The following is a 15020-nucleotide window of genomic DNA, read 5'->3' as shown; positions in this document are numbered from 1 at the left end:
AGTATTCTGTTGTTTTGTTGCTAACTGCTTATCTTCCAGACAAGGTGTTTTGGTTACCAGTTCCTGCTGAAGCCTGGGAACCCAACCTTGGACTTAACACAGAGCTCCTTTCTCCCCCCTTCCCAGGCAATGCACGCCAAAACCTCCAATGGCCTCTCCTCACTGGGGGTGGGTGGGTGGGGGGTGGAGACAGTGTCCTATAATTGAACCTGCTTTACTACCTTTAGGCATTCTGGTCAATTCCATTGTTACAGCTTCTTGAACTGATATTTTTCCTAATAAAATCATTTTTAACTCATAGACAAGAGTGATGCAGTGAAGTGATTAGGGAAGTACCTGGCAAGACCTGACAATAACCATTTATGAAAGATACACTATTAAGGTATTTCGCTATACATTTAACCACAGGAAAATATAAGAAAGCAAGACAGCTACTGCTCATTATTTTCTAGGGAAGAAAAATTAAAGTACTACACAGATTTATTAAACCATTTATGAGATTTCAGATGCCACTTGAAAATGGATCCCGTTTCAAGTGTGTGGTATCTTAGAAAATCTCCCCTTAAAGTGCTAAGGTACTACATTGTACAGACATTTCAGGCCCAAGGAATACTAGGGCAAAATTCCTCCAGCTTTAGTTAGTCATCTGTAAAATAGTAGTAAGTGTGGGTTCTTGAACTGTACCATTCAGTTTCAAGTAGGACATCTGAGTGATTGAATATCCTCTCATACAAATTCACTACGTAAGACAAACAATAGCATGTCAAGGAGAGGCTAGGCTGTGGTTTCTTCCTTTCTTCCTAAATGTTCTTTAAAAGTTGTTCAAAGATGTCTGTACTACATGACTTTTCTGAAAATGTAAACTAGTTGTAACTCTGAACTATAAAGTACTTAACTACAATAAAATGTACAAAACAGAACTGGCAACAGTAAGTCAGAAGATATTTTCATTTGTAAGCCATGAATACTGCTGCATCAATGAAGAGGGGAAAGCACAAGTTTCTCAAGACAGATGTGTTTTTCTTGCTCTGTCACATACTCTACAATGAGAAAACCTGCCTTCAGTACCTGATAACATTAGCAGAAAGGATGCCTAAAATGCTGCTTCAATAGATGTTACTGAGCCCTTGGGAAAGATAGATAGAAAACCATCTACGTGAAAAGAAAAGCACTATTACAGGAGCTACTTTTAGAATATTCCCCTAACATTTCCTGCTCATATGCGTACACTGGCAACTGTCTCAACATGAAAAATAAGAATGCCACAAGGGAATATTAAATGTCATCTCTGCTTCTGCCTCTAGCAAATGTTTACCAGAAAGTCATACATTTTTTATGCTAAGTAATCTAAAACTTTTAGAAGAATTTTTAACAGTTATTCTATCCAACATGAAAACCAATACAAGAGATACATCTAATTAGTCAGCTACTTGATAGCTTTGTCTGACCAACTCGTCCACGATGCATTTAATGAATACTGGTCACACCTAATGCCATCGTAAAAGGCATATGTTTTGATAACTTGCAGACAAGCATACATTTATGTATTATATATAAACTTTTATATCTAGTCTCATGCTCCATCTTAGCAGGGTGTTGTTTTTACATGCACTGCAGGCACAAACCACTATAAGGCTAGTCAACATATACATTATAAATACTCAAGTTGACACTTGTTTTCTATCATTTTATTAAAAAAATAAATTTTCTATATTAACATGTATATCAGCTTGCTGCATGACTGATCTTTTACCATATAAGAAATAAACATTGCATTCATCACATCTTGAAATGGAATACAAGCTCCAGGCCATACTATGGAATAGAAGTGAATGATGAGAAACCAAGATGTTGCAAAACACGTTAAAAGAAAAAAAACCCACCGATAATCAAAATACTGTAATAAATAATGTTGCCCTGGGAAAGTATGCATTTTACTAGGTAAAGCTCCTCTTTTTCTACTGGCTTCTACTATGTGTTCAGGTTCCCTTTTTATATTTGTCTTCTCTCTTATTATAGCTAGTTTTGCTTATTAAAAAAATGCAGGTATTAGTGATTTTTCACGTAGAATACTGAGTAATTTAGGGCCCTTTTCTTTTCTTATACTTAACATTGTTCCTGCAGAGAAATTGTCTCAGATTTTTCTAATGAGTAGAAAATTGTAATGCCATGAGGGCTGTACAACTGTTCTCTAGTAAAAAAGCTGTTTTCATAAATCCAGAATCAAAGCATTCAAAAAATCAAGTCTGCAATCCTACAAATCATCTGCATAAATCCCCTTGTGCAGGACTATAGCTAAGAGGGTATTGCCCTATTGTTAGAGGCATCTTGAACAATGCAATTGCAGTCCTAGCTATTTGTTGAGCAGTGGATGCTGCCATGACAATCAAGGGATGACATAGAGGCACAACTTTTTTTTTTCATGAAAAGATAAAAAGGGATCTGAAAATGTATGAAGTTGTGATGGTGGTATAGACTCCCTCCTACTTTCTCTACATCCTCCCTCCCCCACATCTTCACCTGACAGTCTATTTCCACCCATATGATGCAAAAAAAAATTTGAACATAAGAAAAGTTACAGTAGAACATCTTTGCAAGAGGAGTTTCTATGCCCTTGTTTTTTTAGTATTGAAATTTATATTTTTAAAAAGAGCTACAGAAGGTATTTGGCTCGTTCTGGATATTTAGAGGAGCTGGTTTCAGAAGGCTGTACTTTTACAATAACTTAAAAATCAAATTACATCATGGAAATATGCCATCAAGTTGACTCAGGATTGTTAGACAGTTCCACTGAAAATTAAGAAGCAGGCAAGCAATGAAGGTCTAGCAATAGTTTGGTTCTCTGAACATTACAAAATATAGTACTGATACATTTTAAAAATGTTCATTTGATAAAGCACATGGATGTGACATTCAGAAGTCCAACACAGAAAATGTCTTGTGGGCAATCGGCTGCTATTTCAAGCACACTTACCAAAAATACAATTCCATAATGAAATAATTGTCAAAGTACAGTTGCACAACAATCAGGAACGACAAAAGAAAGGATCTGACAGTATTACTGAAATTAACTGTGTTGGAGACCAATAATGAAATACTGCTCAAAAAGATGCCCTGCAGTCATAAAGCAGCAGCATCCCAAGCACTTGTGAAGTTCTCTTTCGTTATATATGTTCTATATCTGAAATGTTCGTTACTGAAGGCTACATGGCCTGCATGTGGACTCTGAATGCAAACTACTCACCTTGGAAACACAGTGCATTGAGACACATTCTTGTATTGTTGCACACAGCTGAAACAGAACATCTTGTAATGGCAACTGTAAATCAAAGTATGAATTTGATTAACTTGCTACATAGGCATTCCCCATGCATTACAGAAGTCTTACTGGGAAATGATAAATGACAATATTACTTAAAAACAGAAAAAGTTAACCAAAGTTATCCTATAAATATTTTTATTTGCTTTGTGTCTAGAAGTTGCTATTCAATTCTATTAACAGAAATACATAACAAAGGTTTCCTAAGAAGTGAAAAACTTAATTACAAATGTTGAAAAAAGTTGGCCTAGTTCACATATGTACATATTTGTCTATTTAATACATTTGGAGAGGAATCTGTTCAGTTTATGACACAAATTTATGATCAACAGAAGTAAGTCTGAGCTGATAATACTCCAAAGTCCCTAGTTTGGGCAGAGTGTAGAAAGCAGATCTGTTTTTGAGTGTTGCAATAGAGAAAATATTTAGTCTGAACTGCTGCTGATGAACTGGTCTGCTCCTTCCTGTAAAGATTTCTCGGTTGAATTAGGATCCTTCTGTCCTTTCTTTTCTTTGTTCTGCTGTTCCTGTAAATTAAGGATTATGTTCCTTATTTCTTCTCGCTTTGTTTTCATTCTTGAGCGTGGAAACCAGTCTGTTAGATTCATTGGTAGTTCAAAACTTAGAATGGGATCCTAGTAGAAACAAAACAAATATACTATAAGAGATTGTAACACAACACTCCCTATATAGAACATCTATTCGAATACTTTCAGAAGTTATAAATTAAAAATCAGTAAGGCAGGCAATTGCAAACCACCTCTCTGTTAGTCTCTTGCCATAAAAACTCCACCAGGGGTTGCCATAAGTCAGCTATGACTTGAGGGCATTCTCTACCACTAAGCACTACATTAAAAATATCTCCCAACTCCTCATGAACATACACGGTAGTTTGTTGCATCTCTTCTCTGGAGGACCAGCTCCATCTGTTCATCTGTTGTCTTCTGCACAGGCACACACTGGGACTGTGCATGTGCAGGCCTGCTGAACAGAAAAGATTCTCTAGCTCTTAAAGTCCACAAAGGGGCGCTCTACCCCTACTGTGCACGTGCAGGGGTTTTCTGCCGAACACAGGTAGGAAGTGGAGTGCCCCTATTCCCATCAGTTCTCCTGAGCCACCAGACGTATAATACAGTAAAAAAAAAAAAAAAAGACCCTCACACTGGGGCAGGAGGGAGGGAATGTGTGCCTGCATAGAAGACACTAGATGAACAACAGTTACAGGTAAGTGCAACACTGTTTTTGTCATTGGTCTTCTGCGCAGTCCCACATTGGGAGTTTAGCAAGCTACTCACCAATGGAGGAACTGGTGTGAGTGGGTCAGCTGAACAAGGAATGTAGGACAGCTGTTCCCACGGCTGACACTTTTCTGGTTATTTGTGTTGACAGCATAGTGCTTTACTAAGTTATATCAGCTGCAGACCACATGGCAGCCTGACAGATGTGCCATGAGAAAGCTGCCAATGAGGCTTGTATCACAGTCGACTATATTCTGATCACCATGGTTCAAGTGATCTTTGCCTCATCGCAGCAGAGTTTAATAACTGTCACTGTCCAGCCACATAAGGTTTAGAAGGACTCGGCAGACCCCTGTGGTATCCAGAATAATGCACAAGAGGATGTTTGGGTTTGTGAACCCTTTGGTTCTTCTAATTAATACCAAAAATCCTTCTTCATATTCAACCTGTGTAAGGCATGTTCTGCTACAGAAGCAGCATTAGGAAAAAAACAGGCAGCATGACCCTTTTTGTTGTAGGTGAAATTTTGACACTACCTCTGGGTGGAATTTGAGACTGACGTGCCAGACAACTTCATTCGGAAGAATTGAATAAAGGGAAATTGGCTGGAAGGGTCATGAATTCCCGCCATTGTCTGGCCAATGTTGCAACAACCATAAATGCCACCTTCTGAGATAAGAGGGGAAGAGGCAGGAAACCATGGATTCAAAGGGTATTACTCTTAATTGAGAGAAAGAATCAGTGGGAGACTCCATAAAGGAACTGGAGGGATTCTTGGAGGAAAGGTAGTAATAATGACGATGACGACAATGATAACGACAACAACAACATTTGATTTATATACCACCCTTCAGGACAACTTAATGCTCACTCAGAGTGGTTTACAAAGTATGCTACTATTATCCCCACAACAAACACTCTGTGAAGTGGGTGGGGCTGAGAGAGCTCCAGAGAGCTGTGACTAGCCCAAGGTCACCCAGCTGTCTTCAAGTGGAGTAGTGGGGAATCAAACCCGGCTTTCCAGATTAGAGTCCCGCGCTCTTAACCACTACACCAAACTGGCTCTCAAAGATATTCCTGAGAAACACAAGAAATATGATAGGAGAAGAAACCATGTTGTTGTCAACCCTGCCATGAAAGGCTGATATGGAAGCTAATTGTACTTTAATAGAAGACACAAATTGATCCTGGTTATGAAGTCATAACAACCATTAAAATTAGTTGCTAATGGTCAGGGGAAGGGTGATAGTCCTTTAGGTTCTAACCATTCTAGGAATCAATTGCACTCATGACCATAAGAGGTGCATGTAGAGCACTTGCAGGTGTTCAAAATGGCCTGAATTACCTCTTTGGAGAGAGAGTCTTGTGGGTTCAGTAGCCACATGGTCAGTTTCAGAGGTGCTATATCTCAGTGCTATACCTGACCTCTATGCAGGGGGTCTGGTAATATCGGGAAACAGAAGCACTGATATTGGGACAGTATCCCTGAAGTGGGAAAACATTCCTGGCATGACCAAAAAAAGGGTGAGTAGAATGCAGTGAGCGTGGAAAAGTCAAATTCTGCAAAGTATCCTTGTATCAGGGAAGTAGGTGGAACTATGAAGAAAACCTCTGGTCCAAGGAATTTTGAAGGGATCCGATACCCACTAGGGGACATAACTGTTTAGTCCTTGTAATGCAAGGAAGTCCACGGTGGAAAACACTGACAGATAAAATGAACATGACATACTTGTCTGGTAATTTTCCTGTATCAGTCAAATAACAGATAACTTGCCATCTGTTATTTGACTGATTAATAGCCTTCCTTTGAAGGACCCACATAGGGGCTCTGAATTTGTCAGGAAAACTATCTGAGTATAATTTAGGAGCTCCTCCTAGTAAAGGAATTGCCTGAGCTTTGAGGATTTGAGAATGGAAGTCACAGACGAGTATAGTTGCAGAGTTGCATACAGTTTATTTCGCTCTGTCAGTCAGAGCTGACAATAGGATATGACAAAAAACCAGACTTAAACCTCTTCAGCCAGCAGGAAGGATGTGCAAGGGAGTTAAAGATGACAGGGCAATCATGCTGCTTAAGGTTGTAGTGTTTCTCAAACTTCTGAGAAATGGTAAAAGTGGAGGAGGGTTTTTCGCACTGGCTGTGAGTAAAGTGCAACAGGTCTTCTGAGGGTGGGAAGGGCTATGGGAGCAGGAGAGACGTGCAAAGCATGCAAAGCTTTATTCCTAGGTCTTTGATTAGAGGTTGAAACAACATGAGATCACCTCCCCATTGTTGTCTGAACTCAGAAAGTAGGCAATTGAGATCAAAAACTGATGAAGTAGAGGCAGTGCTAGGACCAAGGAGGAGGAAGTGGATAAACGGCTTGGAGCTGAAATCAACTGAAATCACTTCAACAGCGGGAATGCTGTGGCAGCTAGTTTGCAAGCCCTGCCAGTTATTTACAGGCACCAGGGTTGGGGCTGTAGACCGAGATCACATGATTATGGCGTCTCTTAAAAGTTGAGGTCCTAGAGAAAACTGTAGGAACCAGTTGGTTCCACAGTGAAGTTAGGCACAGTAAGATCATCAGGTGGCATGCGGTCCCCTTAATCTCTCCTGAAATGGGATGTGAGAACAGAAAAAAATCTAGGTGGACTAGTGTCCTCTACCTATACAGTAAAGGGTTAAGTCAGGCTTTTAAGCAGGTGGAGCATTGCAGATGAGTTGGATCTGGTGAGTGACGCTCCCTGCACTCCAGACGGCAGGTGGGGAGTCACTTGTCATCTGACGAGCATCTGACAGGGATTAATCAGAACAGGTGGCCAGGACCTCCTGTTCAGATTCGAAATGTGGCTCTCAGAACCGGGTCTGATGATTCGAAGTGGGCTAGCAGTTTCATTGCAGCAGATGACTTTGCTGCTGGATCTGGCCCTCAGAACCAGAACTGACAGTTCAGGATGGGCTGGTGGCTCCATCGAGGCAGATAACTTGCTGCCAGATCTGGCCCTCAGAACCAGAGTTCACAGTTCGAGTTGGCTGGTGCTTCATCGTGACAGGTATCTTTGCTGCCAGTATGTATGAGCCAGGGAGAGCCTTCAACACCACTTGAGCCAAGAAGCAACTTTACTTCTTGCTTAAGTGTGAACCAATGGCAAAGTCTGCCTCCTGAAATATGGGTTTCACCCAGACGCAGCACGCAATGATCATGTTCCACAGTTTGAGGCATCTTTATTTCATATTGTAAACATTTCCTTAAAAATGAGTTTGAGTCTTGATGAGATCACACTGAAATACAGGAGTGAAGAAATCGCAGTAAGTGATAAGAATTAGAGCTAAGGAGAACCTCTCCTAATGGCAGCGAAAAAAGAACTGAGGGGAATAGAGGTGCTCCGCCCCCATCCGCATTCGGCAGGAAATCTCTGCACGTGCGCAATCGGAGCAAAGCGCCCCCGTGTGAACTTTAAGAGCTAGAGAATCTTTTCCAGTCAGCAGGCCCAATGAGGGACTGCACAGAAGACTAATGATGAACAGGTTGTTTCTTCAATCTTCAAAATTTCTAGGAAAATCTTAGCTTTTAGTTATGGCTGCTTACAGATCTTGGTCCTTGTCACTGGTATCAGTGCACTCAGGAGTCTTCAAACTTGTTTTACTGTTTGGGAAACCACACCGAGGAGGATTAAATCTATCTACATTACCCAGATATGTGGGTCTTTCCCTTCTTAAAGTGTGAAGCAAATGGGAGTTGCAGCCAAAAACCAAGGGGTGTGTGTGTTGCAATATTATGAGATTTTCACCTTTTTCAGCTAACATCTTAATTCATTAGTAGAAAAAGACACACATTTCCAATAATTCTGTCCTGAACAAAATTAAACATATACTAGGAGCTGGGATACACACACCCCACCCCGCCATGGAAACTTGGTGGGTTAATCTGAGCAAGTCGCTCATGCTCAGTTTAACCTACTTAAAAGGGTGTGACAAACTGCACATTTTAAAATGCCTGGAAGTGCTGTACACACAGCTGCAGGACTGTTAAGAGTGAATCCTTCACAGAAACAGAGAACTTTCAGTGAGAGGCTATTCCAAGGCCTCTGATTGTGTAGCATGAGCTGGAAAGAGGAGGGGCTGTTTTTCAGTCCTAGCTGAGAGGAATCGCATGTGAAGAGTTGGGAGAGGCGGAGTCCTAATGGAGAGCAGTTTTAACACCAACAGAACTGGGAAAAAGTAAGGAAGTTTGGGAAGTAGGTGCAGTCTCCCAATCGGGCCAAAGAAAAGGGATAAATCTTCTAAGGAAAGGAGATTTTCCCTAACCAGTTTAACAGGGAGGTAAGCTCTGAGAGTGAAGAGATCCCTGGTCAGGTGTGGTTGGAAACTGCTTGTGGAGACCTTCAGATTCAGTTAACAACTGAAGGAAAGCACTGGTGTTTGGAGAAAAGGAGACTGGGGAACTAGAAAGTGGGTACCATCATTCCTAACTCCAAAGCAGAAAGAGAATACTAAAAGAAAGTATATTAGAATGTTTGGGGGAAACCAAGGGAACAAAAGCCTCAAAATTAAACATTTAAGTATCTGTGAAGAGCAAAAGAACTAAAGTCTGTGCATGTACTGATTTTACCTCGTGTGTGTGTGTGTGTGCGTGTGAGTGAACTGTCTTTCAAGAGTTCAGGATTGTTTTGCAAACTGGAGGCCAGTCTGCTGTAGTGCTCCACCCACATCACAGGGTGTTTGTTGTGGGAATAATAATAGCATACCTTGTAAACCGCTCTGAGTGGGCATTAAGTTGTCCTGAAAGGTGGTATATAAATCGAATAATGTTGTTATTATCTGACCTTTCCCCTCTAAAATAAATAAACTAGTTACTTATTTTTGAATTTTAAAAACGCCCCTGGTGCCATTTCTGCTGTTTAAGGACAAGGGAACATCATAGAGGGTTATTGTTGTGAAGATAAAATGGAGGAGAGGAGAATGATGTAAATCACTACATCAGTCTCAAAATTCTTTTTCGTCAACCGATTCTGAATTCAACACTATTTTGTAACAGCAGTCACACAAAGCTCTAGATCTTTTCTGTCAGCTCCAATCCGACAATTTAAAACCAGCCAGCTATACTAGAATACTTTCTTGTTAAATGACTGGATAACACAATAACTGGATAACACAAATTTAGGAGCAAAGCACAAGTTATTAAAATAACTAAAAACTCACCTCAAAAAAACTCTCCACGTACTGAAGCACATAAACTCCACAATCACTGAAGTTGTTCTGTTGTGGCACTTTGGGGTTTGAGCCTTTCATGACATCTTTGGAGAAACTTCTTTTACTACCTTTCCTAACTTCCCATTCCACTTCCAAGTATCTGTGTGACAAAGCACAAAGGTCAGAAAAATGTTTTCTTGAGTATTCTGACACAGAAAACAAGTTCTAAATCAGAAGTTAACTACTCACTCTCTTAGAGTTCTGACAACATTTGATCGGGAAGGGCCTCTCAATGAGTCCATAAGCAGGATGCAAGGCCTACAACGAAACACATTTTTTTCTCCTATTAGTGTTTAATTATTCGATAAATACATACACATATGAAGCTCCCTTTACTGACTCAGACCACTGGTTAGGTCACTATTGTCTGCTCTGACATACAATAGCGCTCCAGGGTCACAGAAAGAGGTTTTTTACATCATCTACTACCTGATCCATTCAAATGGAGATGCAAAGCATATGCAATACCACTGAGCCTCAGCCCTACCCCAAATTTCTACCTCTGGGGACACAAAGCATTCTTTGAAAAAAAGTTTAAGCTGGATTCCAAGGACAGTCCAACTTCCAGGTGAGAAGCACACAAAACACATCACAGGTTCCCTACAGGCTACTACACTGTTAGCTAGTAAACTTGAAAGATTAGTCACTTCACATTTTTATTTCCAAATTGTATACCTAAGGAAACAGGCATTACAACTGCCCATTTCTTGAGATTTGCATGCATATATATGTGCCTGAATTTTAATCTCTTGAAAAATCCCACTGCAGTGATTGTTCAGTACATGGCTTTACACTTTGGTATGCTGTGTAGAACACTTAACAAAAATAAAAACATTGCCCCAATAGATTGCTCTTGTTTTAACATCAACCAGTAAAAAAAAAAAAAACCTGTGGGACTTCAAGCAGACACTTTCATTTAAGCAAGCCGTTCACAAGCATCAGCAAAAGGGGGAAAGCAGCACAAACACATGAAGATATACAGAGAGATGCAGTGATAAGTGCACAGGTTTATTCATGATCAGCCATAGTTATCAATACTATAAACATTTGTTAAATATGCAATATTTATATAGTACTTTCAGATGTTTCACATATATTATAATAGTAGTACAACCATATAAGTTATGTCAATATGACATAAGCTAGTCTATTGTGTTTGAAATAGATGGATCATTAAACCTTTTGAATAGAACTTGATGGCAAGCCATCTGTTTTGGACAATTTATGCCAACTGATAGCAGCTCTGAATGTAATGCTGTAAATGCTAACAGGTGAGGTTTCTTTATTTTATTGAATAGGCTGTGACACAACACATTTAACTGGTGATGCACATGCACTGCTACCATGTAGATTCCTATACTCTATATTGAGGTACATTATCATAACAATTTGTGTGACTGTATTTTTTAAACATAAAACAGAAGATGAAGAAAGGGATCAGAGTCAACTGAATTCTGAAAGACTTAAAATAATGAAAGTAGACGTTTTCTTTAAAGTTTATTCACAATCTCCATGCCTGACCTTGTAAAGTCAATGGATTGGATAATATTATCTTTCAGAAGCATGCTTCTGTTCATGCAACAAATTCCTCCCCTCTCCATCTTTTCTTCCCACTGCAAGCCTCCCATGTTGCACTGCACTATTCGATGATTCACTAACCCCAGGAGCTACATTGCAGGAAGCACAGAAGCTGTAGAGGAAAGAGAGCTGTGGGAAAAATCTATTGTGTGAAACAGCCGCTTCTGATACTTAGGATTCCAGTGTATACAGCTACTTCCTGCAGGACTTGTTTAGGAGTTTAAATTTTCAGGAGCTCTGAATTTATAATTGAAAGATAAAAGTAGAGAGAAGACAGTTTTTTAAAATACCTTTTTGTTACTGAAATTGATGAGCTTTAACTGAATGAATTTGAGATAAAAGCAAAGAAGATTTTAGCTATTCTTACTGACTAGAAATTTATTTATTTATTTCAAATTTTATTTATTTCAAATTTCACCAGAGCAGGCTCAGGGTGGATAACAACATATTAAAATACAATAAAAATTCATCAAGATTAAAACATCATTTAAAACAGCAGTGTATTTCTATTAATACACATTTAAAACAGGATGGTGAACAGCCTTCACAGGGAGGGTTAAGATTTTATACACCCTTTTTTTCAGGCTGGCAGAGGCCCAGCCTGGCGGAACAACTCTGTCTTGCAGGCCTAGCGGAAGGATAATAGGTCCTGCCGGGCCCTGATCTCAGCAGACAGAGCATTCCATCAGGTGGGAGACAGGACCGAAAAGGCCCTGGCTCTAGTCGAGGCTAGGCGGGCCTCCTTGGGGCCAGGGACCACCAACAGCTGTTTCTCCCCTGATCAGAGTGTCCTCCGGGGAATATATGGGGAGAGATGGTCCCGTAGATACACTGGTCCCAGTCCGCATAGGGCCTTACAGGTCAATACCAGAACCTTGAATCTGATCAGGTACTCCATTGGCAACCAATGCAGCTCGCATAAGATCAGTGTTATATGCGCCTTATTTGGCACTGTCGTAATAACAGGTACTGCTGCATTATGTATCTGCTGTAATCTCTGGGTCAGGCTCAAGGGCAGCCCCGCGTAGAGTGAGTTACAGTAATCTAGCCTAGAGATGACCATTGCTTGGATCACTGTACAAGTCACGGGTTGACAGGTAAGGGACAAGTTGCCTGCTCTGCCACAGATGGAAAAAAGAGGACCGGACAACCACTGTGACCTGTGCCTCCATTTTCTGGGAGGCATCCAAGATCACCCCCAGGCTCTTAACGCTCGGAACTGGCACTAATGGTGCCCCATCGAGGGCTGGGAGCCAGAGTCCCAAACCTAATCCCCCATGGCTCAAGTACAGGACCTCCGTCTTCGTCGGGTTCGGTTTCAGCCGACTCTGCTTCAACCAACCAGTCACGGCTGCAAAAGCATATTCCAGGACATCTGGGGCTGAGTCGGGCCGTCCATCCATCATTAGATACAACTGGGTGTCATCTGCATACTGATGACACCCAAGACCGCAACTTTGCACCAACTGGGCAAGGGGGCGCATATAGATGTTAAACAATAATGGGGAGAGTATTGCTCCCTGTGAGACTCCACACACCAAAGGGTGGCAGGATGACAATTTCTCCCCAAGTGCCACCCTCTGTCCCCGACCATGGAGAAAAGAGACAAGCCACTGCAAGGCAGTCCCTCATATCCCCACATCGGCGAGGCGGTGAGTCAGAAGATCGTAATCAACTGTACTGAACACTGCCGACAGATCCAGAAAGAAAACTTAACACATCTGGACTGGGATCAAATGACTATACTTTATACTTTCTTAGTCTATTTACTAGGACTTTGGTGACACAAAGGGAATGTAAAGCCGTCATAAGGATGTGAAGCTAGTAGGGATGGGCTTAAATAAAAATCAGTAAAACATTAAGAATGTTTTATTGAAACTTGCTTGATCCTCTGAAGTACTTAAACATGCTGGAACAACTGGCTGCAACAATGCAAACTGCATGCATGTAGACCAACTCTCCTACTATGGAAAATGCCAATTATTAGTCTCCCCAAAGCAGTACTATAGAAACTGACAGAGAAAGGTTACCATTAAGATAAACCCATGAATGCACATCCAGCCTAGCACAATTCTATTTATTGGGGAGCCTATGCACTTGATAGGCATGTTGCATGTGACTGTAATTGACATGCAGCATCCAAAGACCAAGTTGCTTTGTTGACCAAATACAATTTTACCCTCAGTGAAAGACATGTGAACCACTTTGTGCATGTTTAGGGCTTGGGCACAAGTACAAAATCTACCTAAGATAAGTATGAGCCATTCTGACTCAAAGGAAATTAAGTTATATATGGCTCCAATAACCAGCTGTTAACATACAACTATGTTAGCCCATATGAGCTTTCAGATTACAAGAGCAGAATGTATTCAGAAAAACTATGGCATGGATTCAGTAGTAGTTTCCATAGGGAGAAAGTTTTCTATCAGTGACACAGAATTTTCTCACCTCCCTGTACCACTAGAGCCTGAAATACTGCTCAAGATGGTGCTCCTGGGGAACAAGGGACTTTCAGGAACACAAGGGAGTCTGCAGTAGAGAAGCAAATCTGCAAATATAACACCCCCCCCCTAATGGAACTCTACCCTGGATCCAATTCTATTGCGTTATGTGAAATCAGCAATTCTGAAACAGAGGCTCAGGAACTCCCAGTCCATGAATGCACTCCAGGCAATCCATGACTTTTTGCCCAGCTTCAGTTAATATGTCAGTGGCACCTGTTCCTGGCTCCATCAGATCTAGCCACAGTTACATCTAAACTGGACTACCTGGGGCTACTCTTGAAGAACGTTTGGAAGCTGCAGCTACTGCAGAATGCTGTAGCTAGAGTGGTAGTTGGGAGCAACTATCGGGGAACATGTGCCCACAATATTACAGCGATTATACTGACTACTAATCTGCTCCCAGATTCCAATTCAAGGTGTTGCCTACTACCTGGAATCCTAAACCATGATTAAACAAGCCAAGTTTGTACACATTTTTATTTAGAAGCAAAATAGAAGTCATTCAGAAGCAGATGAAATGGTGTGTTAATCATTACTTCTACCTGTCCTATGTTAGAACAATCCTGTTAATAACTTTAAATAGCTTTACATTCCATGCTTCCACCACTGCCTGAACAGAGCCTGTGTTCAGAATTCTGAAATACCCCAGAGCATTTTGGAACCCAGAAGAATCCATAAGCCTTCATGGTTAGACCATTTTAGCTCCCCCCTCTCCAATTTTGTGGGATGTCAGGATAATATTCACCCCTGACTTCACCAGCTAATCATCAGTCCATTGCTCAGGCTGAATTTCCAATCCCAAAAGAAGACCTTCCATCAAAGGCTCGGAGCAAAAGATTAAGTCCAAAGTGTGGCCTTTTTTGTGCAGGGGGGGGGCTGTCACTATTTGAGAGAGACCTAAGACTATCAAAGAAGCTATGAAGTCCTGGCCTGGCTGGCCCCGACGTGGAGCATTCAGCATAGATGTTGAAGTCATCCACAACTGTCAGTGTAGGTGTCTCCAAGCACCATATCCAAAAGCACAGCCAACTTAGAGAGGGTGTTTTACTGGGGAACCAGGTGACCAGTAGACTAGCAGAAGACCCAATCTATCCTTAGTTCCCGATGTAAGGAGCATACAGTCAAAATCGGCTATAGTTTGTACC

At 41.0% G+C, this 15020-nt stretch overlaps 1 protein-coding gene across 2 annotated transcripts in view; it reads right to left on the bottom strand.

Annotated features, from left to right (window-relative positions):
• Window positions 1-1666: 1666 nt before the first annotated feature.
• SENP6 (SUMO specific peptidase 6) overlaps window positions 1667-15020 on the bottom strand; it is a 78009-nt gene continuing 64655 nt past the window's right edge. For both annotated transcript variants that reach the window (XM_054977044.1, XM_054977053.1), the window contains 3 exons: window positions 9983-10051; window positions 9743-9893; window positions 1667-3954 (listed from right to left, as the gene is read on the bottom strand). In XM_054977044.1, the coding sequence (XP_054833019.1) occupies window positions 3745-3954; window positions 9743-9893; window positions 9983-10051 (430 nt within the window). In that variant the 3' untranslated portion in view covers window positions 1667-3744. The remainder of the gene's footprint in view (window positions 3955-9742; window positions 9894-9982; window positions 10052-15020) is intronic.

Source organism: Eublepharis macularius, chromosome 1 (assembly GCF_028583425.1).
Source record: "Eublepharis macularius isolate TG4126 chromosome 1, MPM_Emac_v1.0, whole genome shotgun sequence".
NCBI classification, from domain to species: domain Eukaryota; kingdom Metazoa; phylum Chordata; class Lepidosauria; order Squamata; family Eublepharidae; genus Eublepharis; species Eublepharis macularius.
This window is presented reverse-complemented; position numbering and strand designations above follow the sequence as displayed.